Source organism: Rhyacophila brunnea, unplaced genomic scaffold (genome assembly GCF_057557595.1).
Source record: "Rhyacophila brunnea isolate RB1 unplaced genomic scaffold, BYU_Rbru_1.0 scaffold_4, whole genome shotgun sequence".
Taxonomy (NCBI): Eukaryota; Metazoa; Arthropoda; class Insecta; order Trichoptera; family Rhyacophilidae; genus Rhyacophila; species Rhyacophila brunnea.
Genome location: NW_028233068.1, coordinates 36,070,110 through 36,090,094, shown reverse-complemented (window position 1 = coordinate 36,090,094; position 19,985 = coordinate 36,070,110). Strand labels below are relative to the sequence as shown.

The 19,985-nt window shown below is 31.3% G+C and overlaps 1 protein-coding gene across 1 annotated transcript; it reads left to right on the top strand.

The window, feature by feature from the left end:
* The first annotated feature begins 11,989 nt into the window (after positions 1–11,989).
* Crz (Corazonin) lies at positions 11,990–19,855 on the top strand. Its single transcript, XM_085954303.1, has 3 exons — positions 11,990–12,126; positions 17,414–17,675; positions 18,888–19,855. The coding sequence occupies exons 2-3, from the start codon at positions 17,445–17,447 to the stop codon at positions 19,017–19,019; spliced, it is 363 nt and encodes a 120-aa protein (XP_085810429.1). The 5' UTR covers positions 11,990–12,126; positions 17,414–17,444; the 3' UTR covers positions 19,020–19,855.
* The last annotated feature ends 130 nt before the right edge of the window (positions 19,856–19,985 follow it).

Here is a 19,985-nt window from a genome sequence, read left to right as displayed (position 1 = left end):
GTCGACAAATCGCGAAGAGATTTCTATCTATTTTCTATAATGTGAAAATCAAATTATTAATATCTAAATTATTGATCTAATTAAGTGCACTTAATAAGCAATAATAAATGCAACTTGATGTTAACCTGCAATAACAAATTTAATATAACAACGTAATATAACAAGTTGATTGGTTATTATTTTATTATGGATAAAATAATACCGAAAGTTATTTACTACAAAATATTTCAGTATAAAAAGCTAAATATGTTAGGACTTTATATGTTGTGAAAATTCTAGATGTCATTCAGTATATTATCATAATATTTTTATAATACCTATATGTTATAACTACGGTGATATAATACATTGAATTAAAAAAAAAGATAGGTAGGTAAAATCTTAAGTAATTTATGTGTGATTTTTTTTACGTTATAAGCAGGGGAATGGGACGACTGGCCTCCGGACAATTGGACGCCGCTCTGTCGTAGACACGTATACAGAACGTAGACGAGGTATTTTAATCAGTTTTATCTACTAGTTAGTAGTTTGAATTCATTTTACTCTTAACATAATGTATTCTTTATCGCGGATTGAGAATTACCATGCTTGGCTTTATATAAAATAAAAAACTCTTTTTTCGTCGGAACTTAAACATACGCACGAAATCATTGTTTACGTCTGCATATTTACATTCTCACCAACTATTAAATCATAATATAATCATTAAAATATAAATAATAATATTGAATATATTTTTTAAAAGTACCTATAAGTAGGTACCTAACGTCTATTTATTTTAGAATTCCGTGGCGTCCAGTTATCCGGTGCCAAATCGATAATTTATTAACTATTTTAGGAAAATTTTACAAAAAAACGCTTCAGACTAATTTAGTAAATTTCACCGTAGTTGTGTAGAGCGTAGGTAGTTAAATTGGTGAAGTATACTGGCTGGAATCTGATGGATACGAGTTCAAGTCGGGGCCGTCACCATATTTTTTTTTTAATTGTTTTTCTTTCTTATATGTATGTTTGTATAGATGTTTTCGAATAATTGTGTATGTAAGTATAATAATATTACATTATTATGAATTGTCATATTATTAAGACTAATTTTCAATGTTCATGGTTACGTTGACGTCAGTAGGTATATGCTCGATTATTAGCATAATTTATTATCGCCATGCGAGGCCTTCTCACTAAAACACAAAGCAGATGAGAGGACAACGGCGAGCTTGTCTTTAATTTGTCAAATATGCTTCAGTAATTTCCATCTCAACAATGGCCGGCCGCAGACACTTTATTATCTTGTGAAAGGTCGTGAAAGAATTTCGAAGAAGACGTGATCTTGTCACATAAAAAGACAACACAAAAGACTGTGCTATACCTACCGAAAACCGCACCAAATTGATTAATAATGCAACTATAGAGATTTAAAAGAATCGTATTGATTCAGACTACGCTGTGCAATGTTTTAATCTTTTCAACATAATATTCAGTTTCGTTTCATTGGCAATACACGAAAATAATAATATTAATCATATTAAACCAGATAGGAAAAGATTAAAGTTAGGTACATGTTAAGTGTACGTATGCAATTCGTCATGGCACAGTTCACCGTAAGATTATGTATAGAAAGGAGATGGTCGTATACCGTCGAGATGAAAGAAATGACGCATAATGTTAAGTAAGTTACAAAACCATTATTTACATGCGGCGCTATTTTGCAGACAGTATTGTTTCAATTTTAATGGATTCAATAAGAATATTGATTAGTTCATATCGAATCTGTACCATTCAAAAATCTGATAATAACGCTGTTACTATTATCAGATATTTTCAGGGCTCGAAATGGACCGGAGCTCCTTTCCGGTTCATACATTTCCCAAAATTATCGCTCCGTCTTGTGGAAAAAATAATTTGACCGTTTGAGGTAGATAAGCAATAGGTATAACAAAGAATCTAACATACTTATTTTTATAAAATACACATAAAATTAGAAAACTACCTATGTATTTATATATTGATCTATGTAAATATTTTCGTAAAATTATCGAGCGTTCCGGTTCGTAAAATTTTCCTTATCGAAGCGCTCGAAAAGAAAAATCCTGTATATTTTCCATATCACTTCGGCATTGAGCTGATCTATCGCTTCTCTCGCATTAATACGCCTAGTTAGTATTTTTTTTAAATCATATGTTTAAAATAACCAGGGTAATTTTCAATATTCACAGAATTCATAATAAATGTGTATTCCATCATAATATTGGTGAAAATTATTTGAAGAATTGTCGGAGCGCGTTTCGACCCAACACGCCACTGGATATATTGGATCATTGAGCCTTGGTCTCCAGAATGAGAATTCACATCTGTTTCCAACAGTCTCCGAACATTTTTTCACGCCAAGCAGCTAAATACAATACGTTCCTTTTCATACCATAGATTCAGCAGAACGATGTTCTTCCTATGGTGTTTGTGAGGATTATTTTCGCAATCCGGGTGTTTGGTATTGGACATGTACTGCAAGCCTGAGGCAAGGCCCAAGGCCCACTATATTCAGACCGCGATACGAAACTGTAAACTTCGATGAAATACAATACGGTAAAATGTTGAATTGTAAATGTTCATTTGTTGCATTTGAAGTTAATCAATAAGTAGCACTACCATCGTAATTCAATGCCACCGCTTATATATAGTCGGCCTTGACCTGGGCCATAGTCATTTAATATGTAAGACCTATGAAGAGTCTGTGTGCGTTTGTACTTTTACTTTATTATATTTTGCATTTCAAGTTTAAGAAACTGCGTAATGAGAAATTACATTAGGTATTCAATTTCATGAATTTTATTTAATTTGACGTAATGTCACCGTCGTAATTCGTTGGAACGCACAACTATCACTATGTATGTAGGAAATGAAGAAATTTTTATAGTCCCTCAACACATTGTAGGCAGTCGACGCATACATCTAGGAAATATTCTTTAGGGGTGTTTCCATAAATGACGACATATGATTTTTGGGTATTTTGAAACACTCTCCTCCCATTTACACAACATATTTTACCCCTCCGCCTAAATGACGTCACATTTTTGAACCCCCCCACTCCCCGATCGTTGAAAATTTTCATTTTGACGAATTATTTTTTGATAGTTTTGTGACGTCACAACCCCGGACAGAAAAAATGTTAAATAATTGGTGACCACCGTTCATCACAAAATTAAACGTAGGTACCTACTTCCAGCCGACCGGTTCCCCAAAAAAATGCCTTCAAATAACATATAAAAGAAAGAAAAGCGCCAAACGTAATATATAGATACATTTCATATTTGCTAATTTGTATTATAATAAATAATATATTCCCTTCCATTTAAAATAACTTGAATAATTCATTTCATAATAGGTTCTATTCAGCTATGAATCTACTCAAATATGTGAGCCGCACAACGATTGAAACAGTGTCGTTAATGAAATAGAAGAACATATCCAAGAATGAGACAAAATGTTCCACTTATTATATTATTTAAAAAATATTATTTTGTTAATATTGTCATTAAGGAAAAGTCTATTTATGCAGTCTTCAAGCGTTTTCATATGTGAAACAGTGAATTGTTGTTAGGTATAGGTGAAAAACAATTTCATTTTGAGATGATTCCGAAAACCACTTGTCAATAATCATTAGGAATACTTTCGCTAAAGAAAACACATGGCCACAGAGTTTTTTCCTTGTCTACGTTTCGTCTATCAAAAAAAGAACTTGCCACTATTGACCTACCTATCTATGTAATAATTATACTGCGTGCAACAGATCTTATTTCATTCCGTACTGGGCGAACTCATAGTCAGTTTTTACGAGAATTCTTTGTTGGCCATTATTATGAAAAGAAGTAACTATATGTCATGATCATGAATACAATCCTAATGTAAATACAAAAAGCGGAATATATGGATCTTCACAGTATTGAGAGGATCTTCTATGATGATTGCCGTAACTGACTGAATGCACTAACTGAACTAACTCTTCAATCCCGATATTCTAGAAAATTTGAATTTTTACCCACCGGTCGATTACATGCGTGGTCGCAGCCATGACCTATTTTGGGTGAAAGCTGTTTCCTCATGTCAGGGCAAACCAGGCACCAATAGCGAGGGCTGTGCGGCTGGTCAATGCACTCCCTAGAGGTGTAGATGTTTTTGGCGATCCATTATACCTATATTCTGTTTTTTAAATTTTTTTTTATTGTTGTTTTTTTTTTTTGTATAAAACTATTTTTGGTTTGTTTTTTTCTCTCTACCTTGTTTTTTCTCTAACTGATAACTTGTAATTTTTATTCTAAATGTCATGTTGTGAACGTCCTGAATTAATAATTTGTATGTACTCAACGTGTCTTTTTCAAATAAATAAATGAAACTCTTAGAATGAAAATTAGAAGACCAGGGGCTCTTTTTTTAGTTTTCATACATTCAGGCTCCATATCTATTGATTTTTTTAAAGTAGTATTGTGAGTCGTGACACGTTACGAAACGGCAACAGATGCTTGTGGTGGATACTGAGTATGCAGTCGAATGAGTTTTTCAGAAATGATAAGTTATGAAAGTAGATCAGCATCATTTTGTCACATTTTAGGTGAAGATTCGATGTTGGACCTGGCTCCATCACGTGCCTCAAGAGAGTCTCAACTTGGCATGCCCTTTCGTCAAGTCAACCGCTCCATTTAGTGATCGAACTCGCTAAAAGAAGAATAAGATGAGAGGGTGGGAATTTTAAATGAAAAATGGTGAGAACTGCGAAGCCATGAGGATTTAAAACGGCGTTCATTAAACTTTTGTTGACATTAAATTCTAAATGCGTGGTGAAGAATTGTAAAATTATTATTACTTATTTTAATAAAAGTCTCTAATGTCATTGCTAATATCTAATTAAATTCATTATTCCTTATAGCTGCAAGAGGTATTTCCAATGTAGATGCGCTCACAGTCATTGATATTTTATAAAATTACTAAGTAAAAACTGAATCTCCCGAAAAACACGAACATATTTTCCCGTGTTATTATTTTATGATTGATAGGAAGGTAGCAAAGCAAACGAAGGTAGTATATTTCAGTTTTTCGATATAAACAAGATTTGGTTTTATTTGATTCGAGTTGCTTTATGAAAATAGGTAATTAGGCACAAAATTTATATCGCAAATAAGAATTTGGGTACCTACCTACCCACGTAAAATAATTTTATCCTTTGAGACGTAGAGTAACTAAAACATTCTTAGAAATTGTGCGCAACCAGTCGATTAGGTCAAAATAAAATCAGTGCCTTCAACGAAAATCGGGGAATATTAAGTATAAGCTAACCTGCTAAACAGGGGAAAGGACGTTTTGCATTGATTACCATTTAAAATTTGAAACTTGAAATCCCAACGGAGAACGGGATTAAAGCTTGTTTTTTCCAAATATTTACAGCATTAATTAAATAATTTACGCACATTTTGGTTCCCGGTAGAATACAACTGAACGTCCTAATATAAAAGAAAAATAAGAAATTTTCATTCCCAATAGTGCAGAAAAAGGATTAAAACACGTAATGGAGCCCAAAATTTTAATATTAATAATAGCCGGATATCGATAGGTAGGTATATACACCTATATACGTCTTATACTTAGCAGGTATATATTAAATATTATATTATATACAATGTATATAATATATTATACATACTCATAAAATAAATGAGGTTTCATGTAATGTGCATGTAATTAGTTCAAATGTATATTTATGATGAAAAAATGGCCTAAACCAATTAGACCAGGGAGCTGTGCATTAGACAAATGATAAGTAGTAGATTGTAAGATTGTAAGAAAGTAGTAGATGATAAGTAAGACAGATAAAAAAGTCAGAAAGGCTTCCAAGCTGAATGGAATTTTCATTGATCAGCTATTTGCCAAAGAGGTAATTCGTACAACTTTTAAAAATTAGCACAATTAATTAGATATTTGAAAGTATTGACTTTTTTTAGAGTTTTATTTAAATACGTGTGATGTTTATTCGTGTACTAGTAGAACGTTTGATAGTATCATCACTTAACATACCTAGATAAAATGTCACATAGTAATGGTTAACTATATAAATGTGTTATTTGAGATACTTTTCGCCTATTTTGAGAGAGCCAAATAGGGATTCAATTGAACTTATACTTAGGTTTCACTGTGTAATATTGTATTTTTGTAAAATTCTATAAATTTACTATAAATACTCTACTTTACAATCTATGAAATCGTATCGTAGGTCGATATATTTATTCGGTACTTATTGTTTCATATCATAATATTATTATCTTTTACAATTTTATATCTTAACCGAGTATCTTATTCTATCCAATTCAGTATGGATTTAAAAAAAAAAGAACAATTTGTACCTACCTATGCAAATACAAGTATGTAATAATTATTAATGAATACCCGCTGATGCTATTATAGCATAGCTAGGTACATAGGTACCTAATATCAGTGGCGAAGGGTGACCTTTGGAAAGAGGTAGACTGCGGAGAAACCACACTTGTCAGGTTACGGGAAATAAGAAGATAATCCGATATTACTACTGATGAAAAGGTACACACTATGACAATGATACACTAAATTTATGAAATTTCAATAGCTCAGCGACGATATCAGATCTCAACTGACATAATTTACTGAATAAATTATGTTAGTCTGTGACCGAACTAATTGATAAATAAAAATCACGAAATAAATTATTATTTATAAAAACAATCGTGATTGAATTCCATAGATATTATTTTTTTAAATTAACTAATTATTAATTATTTTAAACGTGGAGGCATAAATGATGATATTATGGGAAAATGTGTTGGGCTTAGTAGCTCTAGCAGCATATCGTTTTGACATAAACTTCATACAAAAAACGCCCGGATTCATCATACATTAATAATCCATACAATACAATATTGAAGAGAGAAGACGCGATGTGACGTATTTTTTTAAACTTTCGACTGATGGTGCTTATTATATAATACATCCTACATAATTATACGATAGGTGTCGGTGGAAAATTAAATTCATTATTTTTATATGATGATAATATGTGATTAAATATATATAGGTATATAAATATGTCAAAATGAAATTAAAAAATATTTTTCGTAAAAAACTGGTTTTCAATAATCGCATAGTATTCGCCACTGTCTAATATTATATTTGACTGGCATAAATTTAATTCAGTAGGTAATTTATGTTTAGTTAGATGAAGAATCATCTTGACATTCAACGTTTTCGCTAGGAAAACTTATAACAGTAGGTAAACTATATACTATAGGTACCTACATACGATTACTACACTAATAATTACTACGATATCGGATACAGTGTTCTGTAATGATTAATATTAATAATCCTGTTCTCGCAGATGGAAATATTTCAGTTTGAACGAGAAGCGGACTTTATATACTCCAGGAAAGTAAAAGCATATCGATTAAATGAAAATCAATTTTCCATTATTCAGGCCAAGGATCGACAACATAGGGCCCGCGAGCGCCAAAGCGCCTTCGGGTGATATTTGATACGCCCTCAACAATGTTTCCAACGCTGGTCGACAAAAATATGACAGACCACCAGTGGTATAGTGGTAAATGAAATAGTAACGGGTCAATTTTTTAAAACATCCTAGTTCCATCCACCCCTGCCGTCCACTACTTTTTTCAGAATTACCGAAAATTTCGTAACTGCAATAAAAATGATTATCGCTAGACAAAAAACATCGAAGCGGCGGGATTGATACTAACGATTAGTACATTTCCCCATAATCGATTAAGAATTGAAGTGATTAGTCATTTTCAGTTTACTAGTCTACTAGTTCTCGATTGTTTCTAAGTTAAAAATAACAGTGTCATAATTGTCTTTATTCACGTCACTCAAAACTATTGCGTGTAATATACCTACTATTGATGAAAACCGTCTGGTTTCACTACACCACTGCAGACGAGATAAGAAAAGAAGCCATTCAATATGGAAAATGCAAGATTTTCTTAATTTTATTCACTAAAATCTTGTATAATCTGAAAAACGTCATATTTTCTTAAAATCCCTGACTTCTAATAAGTATTCACGTAGTCGTAGAGCAGTGTTTCCCAACGTGGGGCATACGCCCTACCGGGGGGCAATGTGCAAATCGTTGATATTATTTGTTACATTTTTTTGTGGAAAAACGCATTTTCGTAATATTTTTTTGATATTGCAACCCTGACTTTCCGAGAAAAAGATGGCAGCACTGTTAAATTTGTACTCTCCATTATAATTTTGACTGAAAAATGGCAGAAATATGAAAAAAGATCAACAATACATTCATTATTCTCTTGTTAAGTAACTATAAAATTTTGAAAGGGGGATGAAGATTTTTGAAGCATAGAAGTGGGACATGGCACAAATAAGGCTGGGAAACACTGTCGTACAGGAAGGACATATTCTACTGCATTCACGACGAAATCACTTTATAACAGTGTTAGTGTCATGTGAAAGTAGCGATACCAACACCTAAATGAATCTATACAGCCAGAAGAATCTGACACCATTCTACATGCAGTAAAAAAATAATTATTTGCAATGCAAATTCAAAAAAAAAAATTCTTGCGCGATATTACATAATATTATTATTTAAAAGTTTTTATGCTTTAAATCTGTACAAATATATATACGTATGTACATACCTGTTTCGATTTTAAAATTTTGTACTACACTCTTTACTGATAAAATGTTGCTGATCTCTGCTGTAGGCCAACGTTTCCAAAATAGGGTTCAACAGTTTCGTGAAAAATGGAAATTAAAAACAATAGCTACACACAATGATGTCCACTGACTAAACACAAAAAAAGCAGTAAATCAAGAATCCCGGTCAATTCTAAGGCATTCGACCTTCGGTGTAATAGCCATTTGTCACATAATAATTGTTCAAAATCAATCCACGTGAAATATAATATTTTTTAGGGAAGCCGTATTGACACATTCAAGTTAAGTTGAATACACACTTGAGTTGGCAACATAATAAAACGGCAACTCAGCTCGACTCGCCCATTTAACCTCGGAATAAAGAAATAAAATGAACTTGTTCGAGAAAAAACCAAAATAAAAAAATTGACGGTTTAATAAATTATGATAATGATACCGATTATATATTTTATGAGGTTACATATAAACATTTTACTGTGTGTACACGGCTTTAAACTTTGTAATTATCCTACTTACCATGCATTCATATAAGTAGCCCATGGTTAAAATATTCAAAAAGCTGAAATTGACTTACCGTAGATGGGTTTGACTACTACTGTGTGTGGTTTTAGAGACGTGGAGGCCGGAGACACTGACAACTTTGGTGGCCCACTGGAGATTTTTATCCCTATGCGAGAAACCATTCATGCTACCGAGCATGAAAATACAGCAATAGTTATAAGTATTGCAAGATATTTTACACTTTGATACTTTTTAAAGAATGTGTGTCTTATTAATTAAACACATTCTGACGAAGTGTGTTGGTGCAGTCATGCCCCCCCCACATCATGAAGCGGGCCTTCAGATCAGGATCTTTAGCAGGCCCACCTACCTATCGCCAAGGTTAAGGGCAGTGTGGAGGTCTACACTTACAGTAGTGTTTCCAAAATTATACACGGGAATTATCATTTAAGTAAGTACTGATATAAATCATCATAATATTACATCAAATTGCAACGCACAACCACATAATATATAAAATATTTAATAGCACCGAAGGAAAGTTGCGCCGCAGGCGACTTTTTATACTATTAAAGTAAATTTTTTATGTGTGTTAATCTCACTTAGCTGGTGGATCCACCACGCTGGGCCCCTCCTATGCCCGGGCCCCCAGGCTGGAGACCTGTCAGCCCTATCCTTGTGGGTGCCATGGTTGCAGTGTATGTACCTATATTGATTTTACAGTACTAAATGATAAAATGCTTATCGATTGTTGTGCTTAGCGATTATCTGTTTAAAAGTTGAAATGTAATGAAAGTGATAATAATATAGCTTTATAAGAGAAAATGGTGTTCAATAGTTTTTTCATTAATCTGAAAGGTTTATAATACTTTCAATGTATCGTCAAAGTCAAACTAAAAGAAAGAAAAATCATCTTTCGCTCTGACATGGTTTCCGTCGCTACAGAAAAGTGTTTGAATATTGAAAGGAGAGGATGATGTTCTTATTATCATTAATGTTAGTGGATACAATAATTAGTTATAAACACTTTCAGTATAAAGTATATTTTATTTAAAAAAAAAAATAGATATAAATATACCAATTATTAAGTATATTTCCTGAGAAATTTCTGAGAGATAGTTAAGAATGTATAATATACCTACGAATAATAGGTATATTATACACCTACGTGATAAGTACCTACGTGCAAAGAAGTTGAATCGCTCATATTATGATATCTACCAGTAGCGAGTGACGACGGGTGGAGGTAGGCTAATAAAATCTGACATAAATGGTGCACACTAAACTTTGTCAGTCATACTTATTCGTTTTCATTGAAATAAGAATACAAATTGCAGATATTGCTGGATAGTATAAAAAAATCAATTAAACCCTGCCTAAGCCAAACCATAATAGTTTAGGTATGCTATGGGCGATCCGACAAAAATAATGTACACTTTTACAGACATACTTATTTGTTTTCGTTGAATTAAGAATACATATTAATATTACAGACTATGTTGGATAGTTTTTTTTTTAATTCATTAATAAGCCCTGCCTAAGCCAAACCATAATAGATAAAAATATTTTTTTATCTTTAAAATATCTAAAATTATGTATGATTTAATGGCATAATTTTAGATATTTTTTTATAGATAAAAGATTTTTTTTACTATTATCTACTATGGCTTGGATAAGACAGGGCTTCATTCAATTTTAAAAACTAACAAACACTATCTGCACATTATATTCTGAAATACAACATTTAGTTTGCACTACTTATGTCGAATTTTAACAGGCTACCTGCACCCTTCGCTACTGACATCTACTTTAAACAGTGACGGTTTTTCATAAAGCAGATGAGGTGGTCGCTCCACCAGAAATTACCAAAATATTAAAAATATACGCATTTTTTACAATATTAAAAAAATTTCAAAAAAATCAATCAAAGAATAAAAATATCGCGGTTACCGAGCAACACAGAAGTAATGGGAAATGCGTTACGTTCTGGATGTGGTTAAGATGTACGATTCCCGAGTGTGGAAAAATTTGCCATAAAATTAAACACGTGTTAACGAATATATTATTTTAAATATTTACGCCGGTAATAATAGGCATTAAAGTTTGCCACGTAAACTCAATGCGTAATCAATATTGGTAATATTTACAGTCCTGTTAAACCTTTGTTAATTAATAAAGTTTATTTCCAATCAGTGAGCTGATTTTTTTAATGGAAAGATATTTCCGTTATTACTAAGTTTAGGTACCTATTTCTATGTGTGGCTAATGATTCTCCTCGATTTGCCGCCCTTCGAGTTACTGCCGCCCCCGAGCGACGTTCAATGTGCCTACCCCAACGGGACGTCACTCCAGGTACCAATATTAAAATCGTATTGGCCTTAATCTATCCTTGCATTTACCTATTTAAGGTTTCTAATAATTACAATACATATTTACAAAAAATCTATGAAAGATAAATAATGTGATATAATGAAATTAAAATAACTGACCATAAATTTAATTCAAATAATGTAAAGTTTCTATCTAAATACCAAAACACTTACTAAGCAAAGTTTTGTTTACCAGTTTTGGTAAATTAAAAATTCTTCTATACAAAAATAATATCAACCGTTTTTCGCCCCCTCGAAATTTGTATTGCGCTGTTCAAAGCTAAGCAAGTCTATGGGGATATTTTGAAGGGGTTGAAAATTTCCACCCCCTGTTCTTTAATATATAAGGCTCGGCGTACCATGGAGAAAACAGACACTTCCTTCTGGTCTTCGTAGAGAAAGCAACAAAAGTGAAGAGTGAAAAGTTGATCTAATAAGAAAACTGTTTATAATTTATTTTCTAGAACTAATTGTGTTATTTTAAAATATTATATATTCCTAAAAAAATATTTAAGACTCAAGTTGATTTTAGTCGTTTTATTGAAAGGTAAGTTGACACATTTTAAAATATTTATTTGCATGATTTTCATTTATCTCTTTTTTAATTCATTCATTAGGTGTTTTTAATGAAATGTCATATTAATATATGATGAGTAACTGCTGGTTAGTCTGGTATTATAGATAACAGTGGTTTATTGAAAGAAGCTGTTAATTAAAATAAGTGGCCATAATTTACTATCTATGTACCTACTAAAAGATTTTTTATGAAAGAGTTTTTTCATTAAAATATTCTTTGATGGCTTAAAATACGCACAACTTGTATAATAAATATAGATATTATTTTAGATCAAACATCCAATCAAGTATTATATTATACATATTATGCCTTTCGCACACTATGTAACAGGACTATATATTGATTTTATAAAATGTTTCACATTAGCAAATTATTTAATAACTGATATAAAGTGAAAGCTAGGAAATTTTAAAAACTATTTTTATATGTATCTACGTGATTTTGATACTTATTTACTATTCCACAAAAACGTAGTTTTGATGAAAAAAATACACCTCGTTTTTTAATGTGTGATTGATTCAGAACCATCGCCCAATGGCTTGGGTGGATGTCTAACAACCATTGATTAGCTGTTTTAAAATGGCGACCCATATGGATCGCTTAGGCTTAGATGCAAATAATTACAAGATAAAAAGATTTTTTTTAAGAAGAAAACGTTTAAACGTTTTTAAATTTTCTGTTGAATCATATAAACTTGACTTGATTATCTTAAACGATCAAAAAAAATTGTACTGGATAGAAATAATACTGAAATGTCATTTTTACATGTCATATTAATTTCCATAGTAACGCACGTATATATTAATAATTTAGTTGCTAGGACCCCAGACCCCTAGCAACCAATAATGGTGTCGAAATAACTTTTCATACAAAACAGAATTAAGTGAAAATGAATTCAATTCTACTTAAAGATGGCTAAAAGTATTTAAAAAATGCATTGTCATCGTGTTCTGATATATTCTAAAAGTTTCAAATGTCTAGTTAGTCGGGAAGTTAGTTAAAAATCGATTGCAAGATTTGTACCGGACAAACAACCATCGGACAAATAAGAATACGAGCTTAGAAAAACGTTGAGAAATTGTACTTTTATCAAACTATACGAGCGAGATGTTTTATCTTTCACAGTGAAAGGAAATTATTTGAAAACGATGGAAGCGTAGATTTTTATTTCGTTGTGAAAATGTTTAATTTTATTCACAACTTTGTCGATTTGAAAACTCTCTTTGGATAAGTAATTAATGATCACGCCGAAAAAGCATTATTTCTGCCTGGGGAAAACTACTGGACTCCGTGAATTGGTATAACATATTTAAATTTCATTCAAAATTTCCTACACATGATATTTAATATACACGAGTTTCGGCTTTGAACTTTGTAGGTATTTTATGTTTACTTATTCAAAAAATATACTAAAAAAAACTTTTTATAAAATGAAATAATTGAATATTTATTATAAATGTGCATATATCAAACTATGCACGTAAACAAATCGAATAAGTTTTCTGAAAATAATATATTTGTAAAAAGTTGTTCTCATTATTAGAATGTGATAAAAAATATTATTTGTCTAGTAGTGTATATTTTCATAAAGTAGGTAAGTATAGTATTGTTATGTGGGAATTTGTTCTAAGAACAATTATTTCACTAGAAAGCAATAAAGACCTACAGGCTGTCATCATATTAAATTATCAATTATTTCTTATAGAACTACGTAGGCAATATGAGGGTGTAATAATAATTATTATTAATCAATACAATATGGAGGATCGATCGTAACAAAACCTGTTACAATAATAATAATAATTAGAATCACGTAGAAAGTCTCAATATTGTAGTAGTCAAGCTAGTACATTAAGCCAACGACATGAATGTAAATTTGAATGATCATCATTTTTGGATTGAAACGTTATTAATTATTGAAGATATCATCAAAACAAAATATATACGTACATTGTATTATATGTGACCAAAAACAGTTTCTACGTAAAGAACAAAATTAGCTCATTGAATCGGTAAGTCGGTGTTACGGATTACGATCTGGGAGTAATTTAAATTGCGATTAATATACCTAAATTTGTAATGTATAACAATGGTTAACCACTCATTGCAAGAGTTATTAAACATTACTATATAGGGTTATGGGATTTATACCTATTCAATTCTGAAAAAAAGTACGTGTCTGTATGTGGTCATGTTACAGATAATTTTGATGTTAGTTACAGGGATTTTGTTATGCTTTGGGAAATATTTTATAAGTACTCATTTTTTGAGAAATATATTAATAGGATTTTGGTATACTTTAATACTTAATTATATGACTGATCTTAACTGTTTCGAGGCCCCTTTTAAAATATATAAAGAATCAATTGCGTCATCGTCGCCAAAGATAATCGCCGCTGATGACAGTTTGAGGACAAGCCTCTGACATATTTTGGCCGCATCGCGTCACGTTTGTATGGTATTCGTATTTTTATATATTTTTAGTAATTATCTTAAAGGAACTTGAAATAATATTCAAGTGTAATCGGGGTTTATCGAAAAATCGTTTAAAATCACTGCCTCATTTAGAGAACTGTGAAAATATAAAAATATTTAGAGTAGAAAATCATCTAGCAGCTTTGGTGAAAATATTTTTGATTGCAAAAACCGACGAACCGTTCTATCGGTGGAATAATAAAAATAATAAAAGACTGTCAGAGAACTCTCTCATTTTTATCTAAAAAAAATATCTATGTACGTACGTGTTTACATATAACACATTATTATTTCCTTTTAATAGTTTCACATTGAAAATATATCTATAATCAACAACCTTTTTCCGAATTTCCGCTCCACGGGTGCCAAAGTCAACAATGCATATTATTGGGAATCGAAACATATGAACTTAAAATATATTCATTTAAAAGCTGATCAATTCCTATTTAAAAATTAAAAATAACATTTAGACATTAGAGCAGTAGTTCCCAATCAAGGTTCGTGGAATCCTGGGTTTGAACGAATGGTGTAACGATATATATATATCTTATTCTTGTGCCACACTATCGGGACGTAAAATGGTTAAATGGAAAATCCACAAAATTGCCCCGCAGGCAGTTAAATTAAATCTTTTTGCATAGAAAATTGAGTGTATAAGAAAGGTTAAGACAATCATGTCGACTTACAGCACGATTAGGTTTAGATATCTAACATTTCTAACAGCAATATATTTTAGTGACTTATGGTGGAGCTTCCCTGAGATTAGAGCTTGTGATTTCTCGAATTCCATAATATTTGCTTCATTATATTCTAGATGATTTCTTAAATCCTAGAGAAAAATTCCGAACAGATTCGAAATCGAGACCTTTTTAAGGTCTTACCTTTATTTCCTCACCCGCGGATTTAAGAAATTTAAAATCGCGAGCCTCGGAGGATTATTGTTTATTTTAGGTCTTTGAATCGTTTCGAGGCCCTTTTTTAAAAATCTTATTACGAATCGTTTTTCATCATCTGCGTCAAAATCGCTGTTTCCTACCTTTTTTTCGAATTTAAATTTGATGTCATAGACATATTATAATAAAAATAATTTACCAAAATGACTTGTAAAACAAAAAAGGATACCTACAAAGTCCTTACAAGCGGTCTCAGCCGGTCCTCATCCTACGGCTTACTGTCTATTATTATGTTATTGACGGATAACAATATTAATATTTATAATACTATCAAAACTGAGTGATTACGTCACCTAACTCTAGACAACTCGCGCAACGTAAATAATTGAATATCAAATGCTTATAGATACAAATACCATCCCCGTGTGAAATGCCACATGTAAAACGCTGGCAGAGACTTTCTTACTTTCAGCATACCGTTTCCAGAAGTCTGACTTTACGTTTCTACTTATGTCACCACGGGAATAAATACATTTTATTTTATTTATAGTACATTCAAATTTAGATATAATTTCAAATGTGTATTATAACATACTTGGCTCTTTGTCAGAGCTCGAAATATAACATTTTACGAAATGGAACGCTTGATATTTTTTTGAAAATAATTAAATAGAATATGTTCCATTTTTTTGTTGTCTACATACCTAAGATAAATAAATACAATAACATTTTTTAAACTTTTGACATGAATATCTACCGAATTTGATTAGACTAAATTTACTGTAATATAAAATAATTGGCGTAACAAAAATGACATAACAAAAAATAACAAAACAAAATAATATTGCAGAATGTACTTACTTTGGAATAAAAAAATCTCAAAATCTGTGTTTGAAAAATCAAGCAAACCGCTATTTCGACCATATTTGCTTAAACAGATGACAACTATGTACAACTATTTTCGTCAACAATAATAATTTATTACAAATCAAAAGTAAAACATAGCCTATGCCCTATTTAATGGTTTAACTGACACGTGATATTGGCTTTTGTGATGAAACATAATAATTATTATTGTCTTCAATTATTATAAACCGCTAATAAATAAATTGACATGGGATATACGACAAATATTATCCTAAACTGTAAAAATATGAATTTTTGTGTATGAAGTGTCTAAATATTGTAAATTTACAACATGCTATTGTTTGAATTATTTACCAACTCAACATTCACAAAATATATTTATTTATTGACATATAATTTTACTCATAAATAAAAATTGCAACATTCAGTCATTACCCAACCGGAAGCCACAGCCCTCAATATCACAGCTGAAAATTAAAAACCTCCAGCATTTAGAACACCCGAACATCGCCGCGCAAAATAAATTATGTTACATCGGCGGACAAAACTTCCGTCCCAGCCAAATTAATGCGTTACTTTTGCGCGCGCAACTACGTCCCACGCCAAAAATACACTCTGATCTGTTTTCCCAAATGCGCCTAAAGAAGTATAACTTCAAAAAATCTATACGTGTGCGGAAGAAAAATACCTAATAAATGAGTTTAATATGCAAAATTACAATAATAAATGATATAATATGCATTAATGAGAAAAAAGACAAGTTGAATTAACGCCTCTGAATTAGTAAATTCCACACAGAAACATTAGATATTCACAAAGTTGTCCAAAACTCAATCTCCTTTTTGCTCTCATGATAAGTACCTAGTGATTTTGAATATTAATATATACCTAATAATTCTCTATTTTCTTTTCGCACACCGTATTTTTTTGTATAAATATAAAGCCCAAGTGAAATATATATAATGTAAATTATGTAAATACTGAAGCAATATTTGCACTTTTTCTTTCCTCCCTTCCAACAGTTTCCGGTGAAATAACCAATACGCAGCCAAAATGAACACTTACGTCACGATTTCACTCGTGGTCGCCAGTCTGATGATGCTCAGCATGACTTCAGTCTCCGGCCAGACCTTCCAGTATTCCAGGGGCTGGACGAACGGAAAGAGGAATGGCATGGGCAACGGAAACATGTACGAGCTGAACCTCATTGACAAGCTTTTGTCCAACCCCTGCCAGCTGGAGAAGTTGAGATATATTCTCCAAGGAAAGCCACTGAACGAAAAGGTAGACTTTTGATAGAACATATTCTTACCGATGAATGATGCAGATGATACAATAACCTCAATAAAATTGTACTGTACGGTACCGAGACGATAGCACAAAAGCTTGTAATCACATTACAGATAATAAATAGAATACCGATAGTCTATATTCAATACGCCGCATCTTACGAAAATGAAGCACGCATTATGCACGTGCAATAGTGTGTGTAATACACCAACATTAAATGAGCGTAAATGCATAAACCGAGAGCAGTTTTTAGTATTCGACGTAAAACGTATTCTTAACACGTGTGTAAGTTTAACCCGGGTTCTTCCTTACTCGAGTCGATTACCTGCTTCGCCTTACCCGTTATGTATTTCAGTTCCCATTATTTCTGAGTTCCCTGCTTGTAATTGACTTTTTTCATTTCTCGAAATTCGAGAATTCCTCAAATAAAGAATATTTATTTTCTCAAGAATTCTCGAGAAATCGGCATTAAAAATCGCATCGGCATCGGAAAATTTTAAAAAAATCCGAAAAATCATTTTTTCTTGAGAAATTCCAGTTGTGTTCGGCAGCTTCGCTTAGTGATAATTTCTTTTTCTCGAGAATCTCGTTAATGATTTCTCGAGAATTCTCGATCACAACCTCTATATAGGATGCACCTAAAATCATCTGATGTAATTTATGGGCAACCCCCAAGTAAACGGTAGCTTGGGGGTGATATGCAGAGTACTTAGAGTATTATAGAAAACAGTTATTTATTTTAGGGGATAATGCTTTAGTTAGATGTATTTTATATTAAAATTCATTCATATTGGAGTGTTGATAATAATAATTAGATTAACAAAATAGTATTATTAATTTTATTATAAAATCCCCATTTTATCGTTGTAGGTAATTCGTAAATGTTGTTAGTGAAAACATAGTGATAAAATAACTACTGTGTTTTTGTGCTAATAGGTATATTATAATATACGTTTGGTTCATATAGCTAGGATACAATTTTATATTAAAATATATAATTTTAAATTCTGTTTAGCATTACAACAGGCTATGATGCTAATGACAGTAGTGTAGTGAAAGAGTAGTGTAAATAATGATAGAAGAGAAAGAATCACAACCGGCTTGCCATATTGCCTGTCTGAAACTGTACCAACTTATCTAGACCGAATGTATGTGGTTTATTTTTTCGAATAATGTTGTCAAATTTTATTTTTATTTTCATTATAGTTGATGGTTCCTTGCGACCTGCTGTCAATGTCATCATCAGAAGGCGACTCAGAGCCATCCAACATGCGACTGAAACGCTCTCCTCAAGACTTCGCTCCAAGAATGCAAGATGATCGTCTGAACCTAGTGTGATTTCATTGAGACTCTAGCTATGTGTTAATTTTTATTGCTTTAAAATGTCGTCATAAAATATCAATAATTATACCTATTCTATAAATGCTCAAAATAAATGAAATACCGAAAAAACATTAAATTTTATTGTTATTTCCTCAATATTTGACATTGTTTGAACATCTGGCTGTTAAAAACTATTGTTCTATATCTGAATATTCGATCTAAAAATAAAATAATTATTGGTCAAAATATAAATAAATAAATAATTATAAAAAGTAAATAAGTATTTCACACAGAATATTGTATGTATACATAATAATGAACCTACTTACACATTACTATAACATAATATTAGTTGTCTGGAAATGTGATGCAATATTTTAATATTTAAAAACATTAATTGATGCAAAGTGATCAATTACCAAATAACTGAATAAACTGAATAAACATCAGTCTTTAAAATTAAAATTGCACTCTTTGGGGTCTCTTAGGTTTTACAATTTGTGAAAAAAAGAAGATATTTCCGTGGCTGGAAAATGTAGCAAATGTACCCTTTGTCTACAAATAAGATTTTTCTCACATCAATTTATAGATAATTCCAAATATAACATACGTAATATTATATAATATACCTAAATTTTATTATTTTTAAACATCTATCTACCAATATTGAACAAGTAGGGATGTATACGCCCGAATTTAATTGATGAAAGTGACACTAAGTAATTATCTAATTTTATTCTTCTTTCTTCTGCAGTTGTGTTTTCATTCAAATAAAGGAAAAAGTGAATTTTGATATTGAAGGATATTAGCATGTATTTTTAAATAATTACTGACATTCTGCAGGTTCTCTGAATTACTGTCTACTTTATAGTAGTAGTACTATAATTATAATAGTTTATTAAGAATGAATCATTATTGTATTTTCTAATGGAGAAAAATGAATGCGCATTAAAACAACGAACATTATGAAAAAATTAAAAA

Coding starts and splice junctions, on each gene's coding strand:
- Crz (XM_085954303.1), top strand. CDS start 17,445: ATGAACACTTACGTCACGATTTCACTCGTGGTCGCCAGTCTGATGATG. Junction 17,676..18,887: donor GAAAGCCACTGAACGAAAAG/GTAGACTTTTGA, acceptor TTTTCATTATAG/TTGATGGTTCCTTGCGACCT.